Source organism: Convolutriloba macropyga, chromosome 7 (genome assembly GCF_964194025.1).
Source record: "Convolutriloba macropyga chromosome 7, txConMacr16.3, whole genome shotgun sequence".
NCBI lineage: Eukaryota > Metazoa > Xenacoelomorpha > Acoela > Convolutidae > Convolutriloba > Convolutriloba macropyga.
The window spans coordinates 25,209,573-25,229,934 of record NC_134474.1 but is presented as its reverse complement, the minus strand read 5'-3'; the positions used below and the strand labels follow the sequence as shown (position 1 = coordinate 25,229,934).

Here is a 20,362-nt window from a genome sequence, read left to right as displayed (position 1 = left end):
TCTTTCTACGAGTGTGCAAGGCCGATATCGACCTGTTAACAGTAAGAGAGCATCTTGATATTGCCAAGGCAATGTTGAGGGGAGGAATATCGAGTGTGTTTTCGAGAAGATTAGTCCGAGCAAACAATAAGTTCATGGAAGGGTTCAACGACGAACAACCCTCAACATTCCTCTGGCTCATAGATGCTAATAATTTATACGGGGGGAAATGGAAAAGTACCCCTTACCGTTGAACAATTTTGAATTGGTGTTAGACATAACGCTCGAACACATTCTGGAAACAGGCAGTGACTCTAATATGGGATATGTTGTTGAAGTGGACCTAGAATATCCCCCTAATTTGTACGAGATCCACTCAGGCTTCCGATTGGCTCCGACGAAAGAAATAATAAAAGAGGACTGGCTGAGTAATAACCAAAGAAGCTTTCTATATAACAATAATATCCCCGCAGAATCACGAACCAAAAAACTGATACAGACATTTTTCGCGAAAACCAAATATACTTTGCACTATCTCACTCTTCAATTATATGTAAAGTTAGTACTGAAAGTAACAAAAGTCCACAGAGTGCTACAATTCAAACAAGCCAAATGGTTAAAGCCGTATACAGAATTGAACACGGAGAAGAGAAAAAGTGCCCGAAACAAATTTGAAGAGGATTTCCACAAAATTCTCTCTAATGAAGTTCATGGTAAAACATGTGAGGGGAAACGAAATAAAATTAATGTGCAAATAACCCCATCCAAATCAAAACTGCTTGAAACAGCCAGCAAAAATAAGTTGAAAGGTGTGAAAATAATTGATGAAAAGCTTGTCTCAATTGCGACGAAAAACAGTAAAGTCGTATGGGACAAGCCAACCATTCTTGGTTCTGTAATCTTGGATCTAGCCAAGTGTTTCATGTTTCAATTTCATTACTAGACATTGAAAGAAAACATGAAATGTAAATTGCTCTACAGCGATACAGATTCATTTTTATATGAAACAGAAACAAAGGATTTGTATCAGGACTTGGCATACAATTCAGAGCTCAGAAAACATTTTGACTTTTCGAATTCGAGGAAGGGCACAGTCTGTTCAGTAACGCTCAAAAAAAGAAACATTAAAGTTCAAAGACGAAATGGCGGGCAGGATTCTAAAGGAATTTGTTTGTCTAAAACCAAAACTCTGCTCAATTCTTACAGAAGGTGAATTCATACTAGTCATTAACAATACTCTAATGTTCAAAACAAAGCAATTCAAAACAACTTTCAGCCAAAAGATGGTCTGCTTATTCCTAAACAAAATGAATAACTTGAATTTGCCTTGTTATTGACTCTAATGCTCCCAACCCTTCGTTTCAGATAATCTACTAACTTATAAAACAATTCTTTCCTGGTATTCACTGGTGTTTTCTATGTTTAGATTCCGTCAAGAAGTCAGCGAAAGGCGTTAGCAAGCATACACAAGAGCAACTGACGCACGCAGCATACAAAGATTGCTTGCTGAATGGCCGACAAAACCGAAAACAGAATACAGGAATTGCTAGCAAAGACCACAATTTGATAACCCTAACTACAAACAAACTCTGTCTCAGTAGTTTTGATAACAAGCTCTACATTTGTTATGACAACATCAAAACTTTGCCATTCGGTCATTTTTGTATTGATTGGGAGGGAATTAACCTAAGTGACTGGAGTTTCCAAAGCGATAACATTGCTAGTATAGTTAATAGTGTTGATTGGACTGAGGAAATGAATGAAGAAGGGGGCTTTAACGTCGATATTTTCACTCCACCAGACCTCAGTTTCAACAAAAGGCAATATGCAAGCGCTGAACTACAGCAAACGGCTGATCTCGAAGCCGAAACTGACAAAGAATCTACGCCCACATCAAATCCCTTTCTAGACTTAGAAGCAATCGAAAGTTCCGAAGAGATACCACAGTCGAAAAAACCACGCACCAATTTTCATATATCTGTACGTTAAGTTTAATACTGTAAATATTCCTGTAAATTTTGTTCTAATATGTCACAATTAAATGTTCATTTTCATCTCTTCGCTCCAAGTTCATTTCAAATTTGCTGAGGGAAACAATAAACATAAACAAAACCACTTTGAGCTAGTTAGCCAAACGCAGACACCATAAAATTAACATAAACTTTCCAAGTTTTGAGACGGTCAACTTTCGGTTTTCCCCTACCAAGACAAAATCTGTGGGCTAAGGCATGCTCAAACTTTTTTCACTTATGGGAGATTGAGATATGGTCTGAAAAAGGACTTTGCTTACCAACCTGGTCTACTCGCGGACTTTCCTTACCAAGTTTGTACACTACTCACACACACACTCACGCACACACACACACACACACACACACACACACACAAAAACCCGTTCCCTAGTCGAGACCTGGAATTATTAAAAGACCGTTTTCGACAGATTTAAGCTATGAAAAGACTGTCCTCGACAGATGTTGGGTATGAAAAAGTTTTTCTGGACCTAATGTGATGTCCTGGACTTTGGTTGGAACCAAATCAACCGTCCTAGAATTTGGCCGGAACTAAAACATACGTCCTGGAATTTTGCTGGACAATAAAAGTTTTCTGGATGTGGAAATGTCCTGGAAATACGCTCGCGACCGTTACAATGACTTGTTTTCAATTTCCGTCAAGGTTAAGGACATGTAGCGCAGTTGGTTAAGCAGTGGGTACGATTGGAGAAGGTCACGAGATCGAAACCCAGATGTTGTCGGAATTTTTTAGTTTGCCTCATTTTGCATATGAAACGAATTTGGCTGGACCTATGGAAAGAACTGGTCTCGAATTTAACTAGAGTCCTAAAAGATCTTTTCATAATTTCCATGTCTCGACTAGATTGTGGAGTTCGTTTCCTCTATCTAATCAATTTTCAATATAAAATTAATCTTGAAATAGAGGAAAGCAGTTATCATTCAGCAAAAATGTGTTTGAGTTATAAAATTAACAAGAAAGCTCGGTAATGTGCGTTTGCACATATTGTTCCGACCCCGCTCATCATTCTGGACTTAATTGGTTAACAAATGATGAAGAGATAGAAAACTTTCAGAAACATACACATCGTTCAAAAATCAACCAATGAAATACGATAATATCATGCTAGAGGGCCGATGAGCGTTGATAATAGGACTACAAGAAAGGAGAATAATAAATATCAAACAACAAACATTTTTTACGACCAAAACACGATTTCTATAATAAATAAAATCAAAACAAAATCAAACTCGCATCAAATAAAATTTACAAGAATTATTTTAACCTATACTTCTATAGAGGAAATATTGGACCTAAAAATGTTGATAATAGGAATACTAGAAAACACAATGATAAAAATCAAACAACAAACGTTATTTTCGACCGAAACTCGATGTCTCTAACAAAAAATAATCATAAAAAAAACCAAACTCGCATCAGATGAAAACCAAAACAAAACGATTTAACCCATGCTTCATTAGGAAATATATGGGAACTGTCCCCAATGCGACCGGTTAACAAGTCGAAAAAAAAGCAAATAGATGCGAAGCTCAAAAACACTTTTCGTTTTTTGAAAACAATTAATTTCACAGTTCTTAATGTCATTAGATACCAATTGAAATCAATAAGATGTTCATTTTTATCTACATAGGAAGCAATAGAGATATGTCATAAACCATTGTTCGATTGCGCAAATTTTCAAAGCCAAATCAAAAAGACTTTGAAATGTACAAATATATAAATGTACAAATATATTTTATGAAATCTCGTGGTAACAGCAGTAACAAAGCCGAGAAACAAAATGTTCGACATGACACTCTTGAAGGCTCTAAAATTATAAAATATTGACTGCAAGAACTGTAAATTGTCATTTTCTCTTCATTTTAACATCAACAAATCTTCCTTATAGAAGGACTACGCAGACATGAAACCCAAAAATTGAACAATTTAGAAATCTTGGCAACTTTTTATGAAACTAAATGGTCGAGGCAATCAGTCACAACGTATAAACAAGCGCTTAAAAAATGTTCGCAACAAAAGCAAGTGAGATTTCTATGAGATTTCTAATGAGTGAGATTGAGTTACATGGTGACGAAAATGAAAGCAACAAGATACAAATGAAAAAAAAATCTTTTTTTAAAAAAATTTGATTTGAAAGTCATTAGAACAAACAGCTACAAACTGAAACCTTTAATCGGTTTGAGCAATTTGGAAAAAGCAGTTGAGATTTATTGTTATTGGATGTATGGTGTACAACAACAAAAGAAAGACAATTATAGGCAAAATAAAAAAAAAACACAAAGTTTTGCGAGAGTGTGTCTCAACCCAAAAAGCATGAACTAATCAATAAAAACAATTAGGATATCCAAATACGCCTGTTTTAACGTTGTGCATTTTCCTTACAATGCCTTGTTTTAATTTGACTTGTCAATAATGTGATAATTCGACAAGGAAACAAAATGAACTCATAAAATATGCAATTTGATCAAAAAATAAAAGAAAAATTGAAGACGCCTAGTACCAAAAACAAGAAACCCTTAGATGAATATAAAACCGTTACCGACATTAATTTAAATCTCACAGGAACTCGGTGTCTGCCTGTTTTTACTTAGACTGCGGCCGAAATTGAGAGAAATAATATAAAATATTGGCAAAGTTCAAAAATTCCCCGGTATTTTCTCAAAACAAATGTATTCAAAGTCACAACAGATATTAGATAACAAGTGAAAAAACCGTCCAGGTTCTCTTATACCATCTGAAAATTAACTGGATCTTTGATTGGGGAAAATAATTCATCGGGCTACAAAAACTATAAGACTTGAAAGCAAAACGCAAGACCTCCACAAAAATTTCACGAAAACAACTGGTCAGAGCCCTAAAGACCATGAGGTTAACTCTGAAACCATGATATAATCTCGTTGAATCTCGTTTATTGTAAACATTATCTGTCAATAAGTGAGCCCTGATTTGATAATCTTGTACGTAATTTAAATAAAAAACATTTTCATAGAGGAAATGATTTGAAAAAAAGGTCGAAAAATATCATAAGGATACGTGGTGAGGTGAAGATCAGCCCAGATATTTCTGCGCGTCTAATAAAACACTCAATTGTTGAAATGGTTGCGAAATGTATAAATTATTGACAAACTTTTTCAGTTAGTTGAAAATAAATAATGCATTTTGTATAATTATCGAGTTAAATTTGCAAAAAAAATTGGCAAAATTATAATTCCAGGAGACTCCTAATGACAGCGAGAGTACAACTAGATCTTGATTGAGTTGAAGACGAATATGGCCGCAGTTTTAGTGTGTCTACTTACTGCAAATTTAAAGCGAGTGTGCTAAAAAAAGCCATTTTTTGACAAAAAAAAGTCTGAATTTTGAAAAATATAGCATAAATTCAAACCAAAAAACTGAGATCGAACATTTCAGCAAGCTTTATCTATCTTTAGAGATAAAATCATTTACACTACAATAAACAATTTTAACAAATTTTTACCAAAATTGACAAAAATTCTGTCAAAATTGTCGAAAATTTGGTCAAAATTGACAAAATATTGGTCAAAAATGTGAATATAACAGCTGAATTACGTTTAATGTTCACAAAGCTTTAAACCTCGATAACTGGATAAATGAAAAAATTGTTTTAATTCCATATTCTACGTTGGACGGACTTTCCAATGCCACCACTCACAACGTTCTACGATTATTACGTCGATCGGCCAAAATTGTCTGAACAAAAAAAAACCCATTTGAGTATATAGTTCATCCCACCCTCAGGAGGGGTCGGAACAAATATGGTTAAGGCCCACTTTAGTGGGGGGGACAATAAAGTAAAACGGGCTTTTTTGTCAACTTTCGCCCATCGATATATTCACCGTGGAGAGTTGTGAGCGTTATCATTAGAAAGCCCGTCCAGCGTAAAATATAAATTTAAAAATTTTTTTGAACCTCATGTTTTCCGCAGAGTTATCGAGGTTTAAAATTTTGTAAACATTTGACTGATTTTCGTTCTTATTGTTCACATTTTCCGTAGTTCTATGCAATTTTGCCAACGCTGATCAGAAAAATGTAAAAAATGTTGAGGTAGTTGTGTTTTAGTTGTTTTAGTTGTTGTGTTAGTTTGTTTTAGTTGTTGTTTTAGTTGTTGTGTTTAAAACTAAAGAGTATCGTTGAATGGTTTGATCCAATTTTTTGGTTAAAAGTGTTGTTAAATTTTTCAAAATTCAGCATTTTTTATCAAAAATGTTACGAAATAAGCTTCTTTAGTCCGCTCTGTTTACATCTACCTGATTAAAAAACCTAATTACTGCTGACACAATCTTCGTTAGCTAAAAATATAACTATTTTTACTTTTGGATCCTTCGGGAGTGTTCTTGAATTAAAATTTGGCCGGTTTTTTTTTGGTAATTTAACTCGATAATTAAGCAAAATGCATAATTTATTTTTGATATAATGACTTTCTGTCAAATTATCTATGTTCATAACAGTTGGAAGAATTGCATGTTCCTAATAGACGAATGGTAATAACAAGGCTAGTTTATGTCCAACAAATGTTTCTTAAAGTCCCAAAAAATGGATTGTAATTAGTTTTTCGTAAGCCGACTTCGCATTTTTGGCTTTTTCTTACGTTAATTTCAGAAAAGAACAATTCAAATCAAAGCGTACTGACGACAGTTCAAATCGGCTTGCTAGGGAATTTCGAGAATAAGTGTCTATTTTTTAGTCGACAGCTTATGGTCCTTTTCAGTTTTATAAATACATATTGGTAAAATAAACAATGAATTTTTAAGCTTTGAAAGTTTTTCTTTTTTTGGACAATTGGCATATGATCAACAAAGACGAGATGCATCGTATTTCTAATGAGTTAAAATGTCCTAATTATTTTAGATTGATGTTTTGAGTAGTTGTTTCTCTACTTCAATTCTAAGAGTTGTGTGTCGTTATTCTGAAGTCCTTTGACATATTCTGTACAATTGCAGGTCTTAGCGGCTTCCAGCTAATAAACAAGTAAACCTATGTACCTATTTCAGAAGATTCAGTAGATACGTAAATTATTTCACGACTTTGAAATCAAGTGTACAAAAAAATGCATAGGCGTTTTTCTTTTTAATTTTGCAATTTACTAATACTTTTTGTATACTTGCTAACTAGTCTCAGACATTACAGAATGCAAACCGAAACATTGGTGTTGAGGACGGAAACCATTGAATATATCGAATGTTTTCAGCGCGTCTCTCGGAGTTTTAATGGCCTCGATACAATTTTTAGCAAAAAGATACATTTTGTTTTTGATTTCTATTTTCGTTTGTCGTTTTTATTGTAGTCGTCAAATCAAAAACTCTTGATAGTTGCAAATCTATAGGGCTACCTATGGAAGAACAAGGAAGAACAAAGGAACCCATTTACTGATTTCAGTTGATAGCTATGGTTTTTGATGACTCTGGAATTATAAAGTTAAAGGAGTTTTTTTTTTTTAAAAATTGCAATTTGCTGTTCGTTTTTGTTTACTTGTTAGCCAGTCCCATTAACTACATTTTGCATATCAAACTGTTGATATTATATTTAGAAAAAGTCATATTGACAACATTAAAGGCTTTCAGTGATTTGCTTCTTATTTTAAGGGCTTCGATGCTGATTTTTCTCAAATTATTCATTGATTATTTGATTTTTTTCGATTATTGTACATTTTGTGGACGTATGGCATATTCTGAATTTTGACCGATCTCAAATACTTTTGCATGAGAAAAATGGGAACCAATTTATGTATTTCAGTTTCTAGCTAATGTTTTTGTGTCTCTGATATTATTTTTTTCGAAAAAAGACACAAATGAATAAATGTATTTTTTAACCAGTCTTTTTTTCTTTTTTTCAACACTTGTTACCTGGTCTCATTATTGAGTGCTCGTATCTTTCTTTAGGGGTGCTCAGAGAAGGCGGTGTTGATCTTATCTTATTTTTAAGTATCAACATAAGCTTTGAACGGCTTCGACCCGTTTTCTTTAGAAACTTTCTGGAAGTTTCTTTTCGACTGAATTTGGCATCTTTGCTGTTGACGTGCGACAGATTCTGTATAATGACAGTTCTCAAGATGTTCATGTTGCGGTATCAATTAATGAAAACCTATATGAAGATTTCAATTGATGTCTAAGGGTTTCCATTATTTGGAACTTTTTTTTCAAGAAAACATGAACGTTTTTGTAACTGTGTTGTTTTGGTTCTTTTTGTCTACTTGTTACCAAGTCTCATCACGGACTGTTCACATGTTTTTTTTCTAGTGAAAAGCAAACTATTTTGTTTTGTTTAGGTTTTATTTTATACTTTTTCGACTTTGTTAGTGTGTAGTTTTTTGGTAGACGTTGAGTTTTTTATGTAAATTTTGTAATAGTATAGGAACTATATACTCAAATGGGTTTTTTTGTTCAGTCAATTTTGGCCGATCGATATATTCATCGCAGAGAAGTGTGATTGGTATCATTAAAAAGCTGGTCCAGCTTAGAATTCAAGATCAAAAAGATTTTTTTGATTTTTGTTTTTTTTGAGGAGTTATCGAGGATTGAAGTTTTGTGTGAACACGGGATATTTTCACTTTTAGTGTGTTTTTTCTTCAAATTAAGATAATTTCTATCAAAATAATATTTCAAACTTAAATTGCTTGCCACAAAATGAACCAATTTCGTGATCCTAATAGACAATAGGCGATAAAAAAGATTAGTTCTGGTCTCATAGGGAGCTTCAATATAAAAAAATCGAAATCTATTTGAGAGCTCTTTTTTATAAAACTTTCCTAATTTTTTTGCTTTTAGAAGTCACCTAGAGACAAGTCACTTTTCATGTCGAGGTTCCATTAACAACAAACCTCCTTTGCAGGCAATTGAAGCCCAATGAACAAAAAAATTGTTTTCAAGTAGTTGCTTATGTTTTTTTTTAACTTCAACTCTGAGTTTTCGTAATTATAATAGAAAATTTGAATTCTTTTTTGAGTTTCTACTAATTTCTTGGAGTCTTATGGCACGGACTTATTGACTAAGAGTGCAATATATTCCGTAATGAGATTTAGATGAGCATATCTAGTGCTTTGAGTGGACAGCTAATGGCTCTTAAGACCTTAAATAAAATTTTTCGAAAACTTTATCGAACGTTAACCAATCATAAAATTGTTATCGTGAACCGTAATTCGGTCTCTTTGATGATAGCACCCTCTTCCGTTCTAATGTATCCAAATTTGATCTAGCTGGCGGTTTTATTTTCTAACTTTTAGTAATATGACTTCAATGACACAATATTTCAAAAAATTTTAAATTTTTTTTGATATTTCCGTATTATTGGTTACTTTTGAAATCTTTTCACATTATCCTAAAATTGAATACTCCAATTGGCTTTAAGAAGACATTCAACGGATCACAGATAAATTTTTCAGAGAAAAGCTTATGATTTCAAATGGCTTCGAGCCTTTTCTTCTTGCACTTCTCGACTGAGTTTTTGGCTTTTGCCTTGTTTTGTTTTTGTTTTCATAGTCATAAGACTTGTTGTGATGTTTTGTTGATCACCTATGCACGACAACATCCTCATACTCTTATTGAAGCATATTTGAGCGTATTTATTGACTTCCGTTGAAATTTATTGGATTTAATGGCTGTTACGAATTAAAAAATAATTTTTTCGAATTTTTTTTTGAACATTAACCAATCTTAAAGTTTTCCTGAACTGTTAGTCAGTCTCAGTATTGACAGAACCCACTTGCTTTTTTTCCAAAACTAAAATTAATTTTGTTGATGGTTTGATCTTCTAATTATTAATTATATGACTTCAATAACAAGAAATTAAAATTTTTGAAAAAAAATTTTGGATAATATTTGTATTATTGGTTACTTTTGAAGTCCAATCACATTATCCACAGTTACACTCATTATCCAAAAGATACGCTAATTGTATTGGCATGTAAAAGACTTTCAGTGGATCACAGACAAAGTTTTCAGAGAAAAGCTAATGATTTAATTCGCTTCGAAATTTTCTTACAGCACTTTTCTATTGAATTTTGGTTTTCGCAATATTTTTGTTGTTGTTTTCATAGTCTTAAGACCTATTGTGATCTCTAATTGATAATCTATGCATGACAAACATCTTTCTCCTGCCATCGTGTTTTTTCTGAGCGTAGTTATTGGCCTCCGTTAAAAGTTTTTGAGTTTAAAGGCTGTTAGAGTTTTCGTGGACTGTTAGTCAGTCTTAGTACTTACAGGATCCCTTTTTATTTCTAATGCAGTCAAAAATAATTTAGTTAGCGGTTTTATGTTCTACTTATTAGTTTTTTTTGAACTTCAATGCCAATATTTTTTAATTTTTTTTTTCAAATTTTTGGGTACTTTTCTTATTTTTGGATCCTTTTGGAATCTTATCACATTATTACTGATACTGATAGTTCCCATTAGTTTAGTGAAGACGTTCAAAGGATCATATATAAAGTTTTCAGAGATGAATTTATGATTTAAATTGCTTCGACACTTTCTTCTGCCACTTTTCTACTGAATGTTTGGTTGTTGCCTGTCTTTGTTGTTGTTTTCATCTTCAAAAACTTGTTGCAAGTTCTTATTAACCAAATATGAATAGCCAGCAACCTTTTTGTCCCATGGAGGCTTAATTTAGCGTATTTAGTGGATTTCGTTGAAAGCTAATGAAATTAATGGCGTTGATACTACGAGCTTTCTCAAAAATTTCGTGTTGCTAATGTATTTGATCATATTTGATTTTTTTAAAACTATATTTTTAAAAAAGAGGGACCTCATTGCTGTTAAAAAATTAGTTGAACGTAGAAAAGTTTTAGGGAAAATTAAATGCCTTCGACACTTTTCTCGCTCAATTTTTTTCTTGAATTTGCTGACCTAAACTTTCCGTCTGCTGTATAGTTAGGAGAGATTAAATTCGAGTAGTTAAGGTTTTATCTGACTGCATTTTGACGTTGTTCTTATGTGCTTTTAAATTTAGATACTCACTTTTTGCCGAGAGTTTTTTGTTTTTGCTAATTTTTTTGATTGTTTTTTTGTCTCGTAGTCTCTTTAAGGTCAGATCTCATTGGCGCTGTAATAAGGCATGGCATTATGTAATTCAATTAGTAGATAGGCTGTGCAACGACTGTTTTGAACTCAAACATCTGTTTTTGTTATTTCAACATTTGGTTGACAGTTAAGTCAAAAATTAACGACAAAAGTACGCAAATTAACGAGTCGCCTTGTTTACTTCTTAAGTGATTGGAGTTGGAAGCAATTTTTTTCATTCATACGCCATTTATTTTATCAATATGTATTTTTTAAAAAAGTTTTCTATCTCTTCCTCATTTGGTAAACAATTAAGCCACACTTGTGAGCGGAGTCGGGACATTATGTGCGAATGCACATTACCGAGCCTCCTTGTTTTTGTAAAAACAATTCAACAAGCGAAAAGAGCTTTTATCAGAACTAAACTCATTAATCTTAATATAGGCGCCATGTCCTCATATAAAAAGTAACAAATGCGCAGCCGGCAAATGAACGGCCACAAATTTTGTGGAGACGCAATAAATATTAAAGGGCCATTTTTTTACGTAACTAAACATAGATTTATCATCTGACGAAAACTTTACTGAATTCAGTGAACAGCATTGCGGTGGGCCTTATGGTTATTTATTGTGTGGCCAAGCCCGGCTTCTATATAAGGACAGTTAAACAGGTTTTTATTTAACATAGATATATTGAAACTCACGCTGTTCTATATCCTTGTAATACTTTTTCCTATTTTTGTCGATCTCGTCCATTTTCTGAAGAACACTGCTTGAGATTGCAATTATGACGACAAGGAAAACAATCATCATAACCACCAGCACAGTAGAACAACAGAGCATCTGATATTTCTGGATTCGAGCACTTCTGCTGTAATTTGTTCTCTTTGGACCTTTTGGAACAAACCAGAGCAGTCTTTGGTTGCTTGTTTTGCTTTTATCCGCCGTTTTTTCGGCGGACTTTTGGCCTACCCTGAAAGTTGAACAGGCATAACGGTCAAGGATAACATTTTTAACAAACCGGTCCCGGGCAATATTAAAAGCGATCCAAGAAGTGCCAGAAGAGGCACGTGCAATATTATAAAAACTGACAGCTTCGATAAAACTAAGTCATCATGTTTGAATAAAGGTAACGATACGAATTTGTGGCGCAAACCTCGCAAAATTTTTAAACTGTTTCCAAGGAACAACAGTAGACGACGCATGCTGACTCAGTCATATTGAGCGAAAACAAAATGTTACGCAGGACAAAATGACAAAATTTTAGAAACTACTTTTTTTTCTCGAAGTATGTAACGTCAGGCAAGATTTATAAACTTTGCTTGGTCACTACTACTACTACTACTAACTGAAAGCTGATCTCATCTTCCAAGTTTCCACCATCCTCCAAATTGCGCTGAACAGATTTGGACTCAATGGCAACACTCATTGTAGAGTCCATTGATGGCCTGCTAACACAAGACATCCAGATTTATAACTTGTTTCCACAACCCACCTTAGTGTCGTGGTCTCGAGTTCGAATAACAAGAATTTCTGAATCAATTCTGTGCATAACATCAATTCTAGTTTACTGTGCATGAAAATTTTACTCCCCCCAGGAGCGCGAGCTATTTTTGACATAGTAGCGTGTCGTATAACAACTCTTTTTAATGTGGGGTGATAAAAACACTGGGGGCCGAAACAGAATTTAAAGATCCATATAGTTATAGATAATTTGACAAATTATTCCCTATGGCCGAGCAAGCTTTTTCCACATTATTCCGCTTATCGCAAATTTTAGTGCATATTTTTGCGCCTAACAAATTGTGTTCTTAACACGAAAACTTGCCTTATTTGTCCTTTACATCTATAGGATGGTTTGGTGAGTTGATTTATGACCATCAGTAATGATAGAAGCTTAAAGTTATCCCACAAATTAGTCGTTTCTGCGCAACGATTATTTCTGGTTTGAGTAAGTTTGATTCATTTATTGTGGTTTAATCTAGAATTCATTATTCATTATCAATTCAACTACACCTAGTTAGAAAAGTATCTTACATAGGAGATCTAACTTTGTGTCTAAACTTCACGATATACAGTAGTTGGTGGGTGAGAATCTATTTTTTTCCAAAAGGTGTACTTTTTTCCAGTTCAAATTTTCTAATCCAATCAGTTCACAAAGCAGGATATAATATTTATCATTGAGTAAAGTGCTCTTCAAGCCCTCATCAGCTTTATTTGCCTCCATTTTTGGCCACATTGCACCCATATCCCTACATTTTCAAATTTTCTGTCATATTGGTTTGATATTGGTTTGATATTGGTTTCTCTGTTTGTCAATGACAAACATGAACGTTTTGCAATGAAAAAAAATGTTTCTACCGTTTTTGAAGTCTCATATAACTTTGCAAGAGAACCTACCCAGGTCAAATTACTTTTTTGCAAATTTATAAAATTTTTCGGGTTCAATGGTTTAGGTGTTATTAACAACACTTTATCTAACGGGCATGATTCTGCAATAAACATCAATATTTTGGACAAAAATTGCATCTACAATTCACCGATATACTGAAAGTGAATTTACTGAGAGACTTTGTTGATCTTCCGTGTTCTAACAGAGTTAAAATCTTACAAATCACAGTCAAGTTTTGAGTAGTTTTCCTGGTATTGGTTTGTTACCCTAATTTTATTCTAAAAATCCTCCATCAGTTTTTGCACCTGTTTTAAATTTTATATTTTGTCTCTAAATTTGTTGTTTTATATTTTTAGGTATTCTAGGTAGAATACTCACAAAAATTTTTGGTTATATCATGCCGTAAAATTTTACGCCAACGTATTCTGCTTTCATTATTAGCCATATGATTAATCTTAGGACAATTTGAGTTCGAAGTTAAAGCCCACAAAAATGAAAAGCAGTTTTTTTTGGGAAAGAACCAATATCAGAAACTTTTCAAATATATACTGTTGTCACTGTCTGCAGTTCAATATGAATTTCAGCATTATCAATAGCCAAATAAAATCATAGATAAATTGACCACTTGTCATTGTTATCACAAACCTGAAAGAAAATGCTCTAAATATATAGCTCTGAAAATTGGATGCTCAGGATGAAAGGCTCAAAAAATCTCATCCTCGTGAACTAGGGCACTTAGTCTGTGGCTCTGCTCATGTGATCTGTATTATCATTATTTAGTAACGTTTTTGATTTTCAAATTACCGAAATGACTGAAGAAATCATTTTCGGTATGTGAATTGAGTCGAAAATCCATCACACAATTGATTTGTCGACTGGCGCAAAGAGTAGCAAATGACGTCACGCACACTAAATCAACTGTACAGAAATTAACAAGTTGAAAAAAGCGAGGAAACTCCCCAGTATTCTCAAAGCTGATTATGGCTTCAGCAGCAGTCAGATTCATTTGAAAAGTAAATTCAGGAGATAAAAAAATTACTGATAAACCAAATTCTGACAATTCTTCTGTTTAAAAGTCTTATCTAAAACTTTATTCTGAATTTACTGATGAATAATATTTTTGACTTAAATCAAGGACTAAATATACAATGGGTGATTTAATTAGATTCATGAACCATGTACATATATATACATATATATATATATATATATATATATATATATATATATATATTATATGCCAAAATATCAAAATCGGCAGTTATTTTTCCGGAAAACCTCTAAATTTGCGAATAACTAAAAAGAAATAAAAAAATCTTTTAAAAAGTAAAAAAAAGGTATTTATCTGGGTATCACGAGGTCAGTCAACAATTCTTTTGTCTCGTCTCTGCAACAACAATCATAGAACAATTAAAAATGGGCAATTGAAAAAAGAAAAAACATCCAAAAATGCGCAAACAGAGCCACTTGACTGCCAGAAGATAGACTCGATAGAGCTCATGACCTTCTTTGGAATTGAAAAAGCAAAGAATGAAAACAAACATATGCAGCAACTGGTATTTGTGGATTTCAAAGATTTAGATATTGAGTTTCATTGATTTATGACACGCAAAGGAAAAGACTAAAGGAATTGAGCTGTTAAAAAGTTGTTCTACATAAAAAGTTCCCAAACTCTTTCTCCCAAAACTACCCACCCACCGTTTGGATGCACTGTGGTCTTTTTCAAAAGTCTTTTTACTTTAAAAAAAATTGTATTGAGTGAGTGAAGATATCAATTGTTCAGATGAGTCAAAAACAGACTTACAAAAATGACTTATCCCACAAGAGATTAACAACTGTGGTCAGGCACAGAAAATCAACTCCATATCTATAAAAATTACTGAAAATGAAGAACCAAATGATCGTCAGTGTCATCGATGGAGAAAACAATCTAAAAAAACGACAGATTAGAAATAACCTGTCCCTTGCTCCGGGGCTGTTGAAAGAGATGAATTAGTCATAAATGTTTTTCAAACGGACTAAAACAGGCAAATTTGACTTATTTTTATAACTCTTATATGAACATAAACAAGCTTTTGATAGCAATCTAATCAAAAGGTAATTAGAACCCGCACTTTAAACAACAACTGTAACCATAAAAGTCCGAGCAGACAGTGAAAGCGCGCAGAAAAACACAGATACCGCTAAAAACGCATAAATTGAAAAAAAAACGACAAAATAAGTCAAAGTTAAAATTTAGAGCCCAATTTATTCAAAATTGTCGAAAACAATCCGAAAATTTCAAAGTTACTTGTTAATTAAATTGCAAATATCTATATGGGATGATAAGAATTAAGTTAAAACTGATAAAATACCTTAGAATTTCCACACATGAATAACAAATTCAACTCGCTCAGCGAAATTTTTTCACGCTTAGTTTTCTCCCTCTCTGTCAGAAAAATACATGAAAGATAACAACTCAAACTATCTCTCTTCTTTTGACTTTTGTTCAACAGATTGACCGAAACACTTGTTTTTACGTACGGCATTGACATTTAAATCCTAATCTACTGACACTTGCCCGATTGGAGAAACAGAATATCACCAACAAACTTGGAGTCGTAAAAAGACAGAGACCATAATACAATCATTTTTTCTGATGTAAAAATTACGATGAGATCAATAATATTCTCGCTATTGCTTTGCAGCTAATGAAAGAATTCTGAAGCAAGAGCGTCAATTAGGAACTATTGCTTGCAATTCATCGGTGTCTTCAAAGTCCAGAAACTAGAATTCAGCAAGAACTTGTACGAAGGACACCTTAGCCGTTATCTGGAATTCATACTTTCCTTGACCAAATGATCCTTGAGAAGACCGTGCTTGACCAAAATGGACTGTGACAGGACTTTCTTTTACTTTACGCAGACATTCAACTTTAACTGGACTCAGCAATGTTCAATCTGGATATTTTATTGACCAAAGATGCTCCAACAATAATCTTAGGATTAATGTTGTAATAATCTTAGGATTAATGTTGTAATAATCTTAGGATTAATGTTGTTGAGTTCTCAAGTGACTTCCTCTTTTCCCACGTCACTTAACTCAATAGCAGTTCCTACTCGAATTTGGTCGGAGACCAAATCCAGGAGCAAGAAGCAAGCTTTAATATCACTAAAATTTTCTTTTGTCTAAATTAACATATATTTTTGGCTTTACATTAATAGTATCTGGCTGCTACTTTTGAGGTCTGGAGATATTGAAACCAACCCTGGGCCAATTAAATCGATAAAAGACATATTCCTTGATTGCGAAACTTATTCAGACAACTTGAAATTTCTTCATTTAAATGTACGGAGCATAACAAGAAAACAACTTCAGTTAAAAAGCCTAATGAATGATGTTGGCGCTAACTGCATCTATGGTCTGTCTGAAACATGGCTAGATACAAAGATTGACACTGATTTGGTAAACCCGGACAAAAAAAACTGTCTGGTTTTTCGAAACGATCGGGTGAGTTCAAAAGGGGGAGGTGTATTGTTAATTGTTCCTAGGAAACTTAACCCAAAATTACGCGTTGATCTAGCTTTTAAAAGTACTCTGTTTGATACTCTGTGGGTTGAAATAACTTGCCCAAAGATCAAAAAAGTTTACTTAATAAACATTTGTTATAACCCAAAAAAACTTCTTTACGAAGAATTTCTCGAGCAGTCTGCTAGATCAATTGATAGAGCAATTACTGAGAACAAAACAATAATTATGATGGGAGACTATAATATAAATTATTTGGAAAACAAAGAAAAGCAGAATTTAGAAACAATCATTCAACCGTATGATCTAAATGTGACTAATAAGCATCAAGCAACTAGAATTAAGGACGAATCGAACTCACTTATAGATTACATTATTATTGATGGAAACGAACCCCTTCTTTATAATGAAATTTTTGACTCACCAATACAAACAGATCATTTTGCTCAATTGATCATTCATGCCACAAAACTTAGCAAGAACAAAGTAATTAAAAAACAAATTTATGATAAAACGAATTACAGCCCAAAAGATTTTAAACATTCTATCAAGCAATTAAATTGGGAAAATTTTTACTGCTCTACAGTTCCAAGTGAAATGCTACGTACATTTGAGCAAAATCTTGAACAGCAAATACTCCTTCATGCGCCAATCAAAACAATTTTTTATAAGAAACAACAAATCACAGTTTTCCCTTGCCAAACGGTTCATTTCAAAAAACACACGTAACAAAAATCTGCTTAGAGAGCAATACCTCAATTCAGAATCTTTCCACGAGTTTTTCAAATTGAAAGCCGAAGTGTGCGCTGGCTATGAAAAAGATTTTGAAAAATTTCATAATCAATTAATTGAAAGCTCAACTTCAGAGCGCAAGAAATGGAATTTGATCAACGAAGTAAGAAACTCCGTGAAAACGACAACTACGGTATACTCTTTAAAAAAACTCTTTCAATGAAATTATTACAGAAAAAACTAAAATAGCCAGCTTACTTAATGTAAAATTCAGCAAATTAGGAGAATTTTTTGAAAGTAGGAACTATACTTTAGATCTGCCTATGGTTAGGCAAAAAAACACCTTTTCTTTTAGATTTGTTACTAAGTTTGAATGTCTTAAAAACGCTTCTTGCTCTTGGAAAATTCAAACCAATGGGTCCTTCTACCATTCCCTCATGGGCATTGCGAGACGCAGCTAGTGAACTAGCTGAGCCTATTTGTTTTCTTTTGAATGAATTTATAAAAACAGAAACATTCCCTGCTGAACTCAAAAGAGCCGACATCACTCCACTTTTTAAAAAAGGAGACCTTGATGATCCTCTAAACTATCGACCAATTTCGTTAACGCCAGCATTAGCAAAAGTTTTTGAATCTCTTATTAAACAACAAATCGATGAATAGGTTCATAAGAATGCCCTGCTTTCTAAGACACAGTTTGGTTTCAGAAAAAAAATTTCTTCAACAGATGCTCTCGTTTATTTAACTGAAAAAATACGATGCAACAAAAAACGAGAAAAAAAATTACTGCAGCGGCGTTTTTTAGATCTATCAAAAGCTTTTGACTCCATTAATCACAAGCTCATGATTCAAAAAGCTTTCCATTCTTGGATTTTCGATACCAGCTCAAAATCTAATAACGAGCTATCTTTCAAACAGAACACAAAGAGTCATAATCAATAATGTTAAATCAAGTTGGATTGAAGTGGCTCAAGGAGTTCCGCAGGGAACAATCTTAGGTCCACTCTTGTTCAATCTATATGTTAACGATCTTAGCAACTTTTTGTCATGTGAAACAATACAATACGCAGATGACACAGTACTATTGAGCTCTCATGATGAAGTTCTCAAATGCAAAGACGAGCTTGAGAAGGCCATAGAAAAATGCATACAATTTTTTAAACTGCATCACCTCAAGATCAATCCGGATAAAACAGAGTTTATTATTTTTGGTAGCTCTAATCCTCATGACGAAACGACATTAAAAGTGGGAGACAAATTAATAAGTTCGAAAGCGGAAATCAAATATCTCGGTGTTAATATTGACAAAGACCTCAAATATCAAAAACAAGTCAAAAACAAGTAAAAATTCTTTTGTCAAAAATGGCCCAGGGCATTAAATGCATATATGCCCTCAGGAACATAATACCCACTGGTTACAAAAAAAATTATTTTGAATGCTTTTGTTCGCAGTCATGTTCAATATTCTTCTGTTTTACTTGCAACCATCAATCAAAATCTTATAACGACATTAGAAAAAGCAGTTAAATTGGGCCATCAAAGCTTGTTTTCACAGACAGAAATTTGACTCATCCTCAGATCTTAAAATGAACCTTGGTATACTACCTATTTCTTTGCTTTTTGATTACAGGGCTGCCACTTATTGCCATAGTATCATGAATAAAAAGAAGCCTGCCTTCTCAAGCTCAGCTTTGAAATTACCAACCGCAAGTTTTTATATACACGAGCGAACTCAAAAAATTTTTACCCAGACAATTTCAAAATGCAATTTGCATGAAAAAAGTAATATTGAAAGAGGTATTCTACAGCACAATTCTTTCCCAAGAAATTATTTGTCAATGTCATACAGTCTTGCAAAGAAGAAATATAAGCGGTTTTTTCTTAATGAATACCAGAAGGACCCAAATAAAACCCACACAGATCAATTACTTGGAAACATTTTAAATTCAACTAAATTTCTTTCTGTTTTACATTAAATTTATGTTACTGTCGTCCCTCCCCTCCAATACAAGTGACTTCTATTCTCTATTGGATCGATATTTTAGTTATTATAAATTATTAGTTTCTCTTTTGTAATTATCAATATTTTACACTGCCTATCTCTGTAAATTTTACTACGACTGAAACATTTACAGATATTAGGAGAAATACAGTGTTCCTTTTTTTTTCTCTGGAAAATGTATTGTCAATGGAAAAGCACCTTGACCGAGTTATGATTTAAATGGAAAACTTACGATGGTCAATCTAAGTCTTCTCATGGTTCAATGCACAGTCTTTTCTCAATTATCATTACTTCTAAGAGCTTTTTTCTTCAATTGCAGCTCTTCGATAGTACTGTTTTCACTCGGATATGGACATTTAACAAAACTGTTGTAAAAAAAGCTAATCAGATATAACCTTGATTCACGTGCTGTGCGATCCATTTTATTTTCTCTCTCTTCATCTGTGCTCTTGTTATGTCCTTTTATTGATATAAAAATGCTCCCCTACTCTCGTTGAACTGTCCCTGTCTGAGCTGGCCCCACTGGCAGCTGAGCCATCACCGCCCAGGTAATTTTTGTCAACTTTCAAGTTTCTATTTTGTGTTTCCCTTCATTTTTCTTGAAACAATAGAAAATCTGTAGTTCCTCCGGGTCGTATATTTGCGATAAAAGCGCTTTTATACATAATGCTGCAAAAATTGCTAGGAGAATTGATTCGTTTTAACTCCG

The 20,362-nt window shown here is 33.3% G+C and overlaps 1 protein-coding gene across 3 annotated transcripts in view; it reads right to left on the bottom strand.

Annotated features, from left to right (window-relative positions):
- Nucleotides 1-20,248, bottom strand: part of LOC142342175 (uncharacterized) — a 63,638-nt gene extending 43,390 nt beyond the window's left edge. For all 3 annotated transcript variants that reach the window (XM_075393398.1, XM_075393397.1, XM_075393399.1), the window contains exons 1-3: nt 20,049-20,248; nt 12,370-12,471; nt 11,725-11,993 (exon numbers count right to left, since the gene is read on the bottom strand). In XM_075393398.1, coding sequence (XP_075249513.1) covers nt 11,725-11,993; nt 12,370-12,471; nt 20,049-20,074 — 397 coding nt within the window. In that variant the 5' untranslated portion in view covers nt 20,075-20,248. The remainder of the gene's footprint in view (nt 1-11,724; nt 11,994-12,369; nt 12,472-20,048) is intronic.
- Nucleotides 20,249-20,362: the final 114 nt, after the last annotated feature.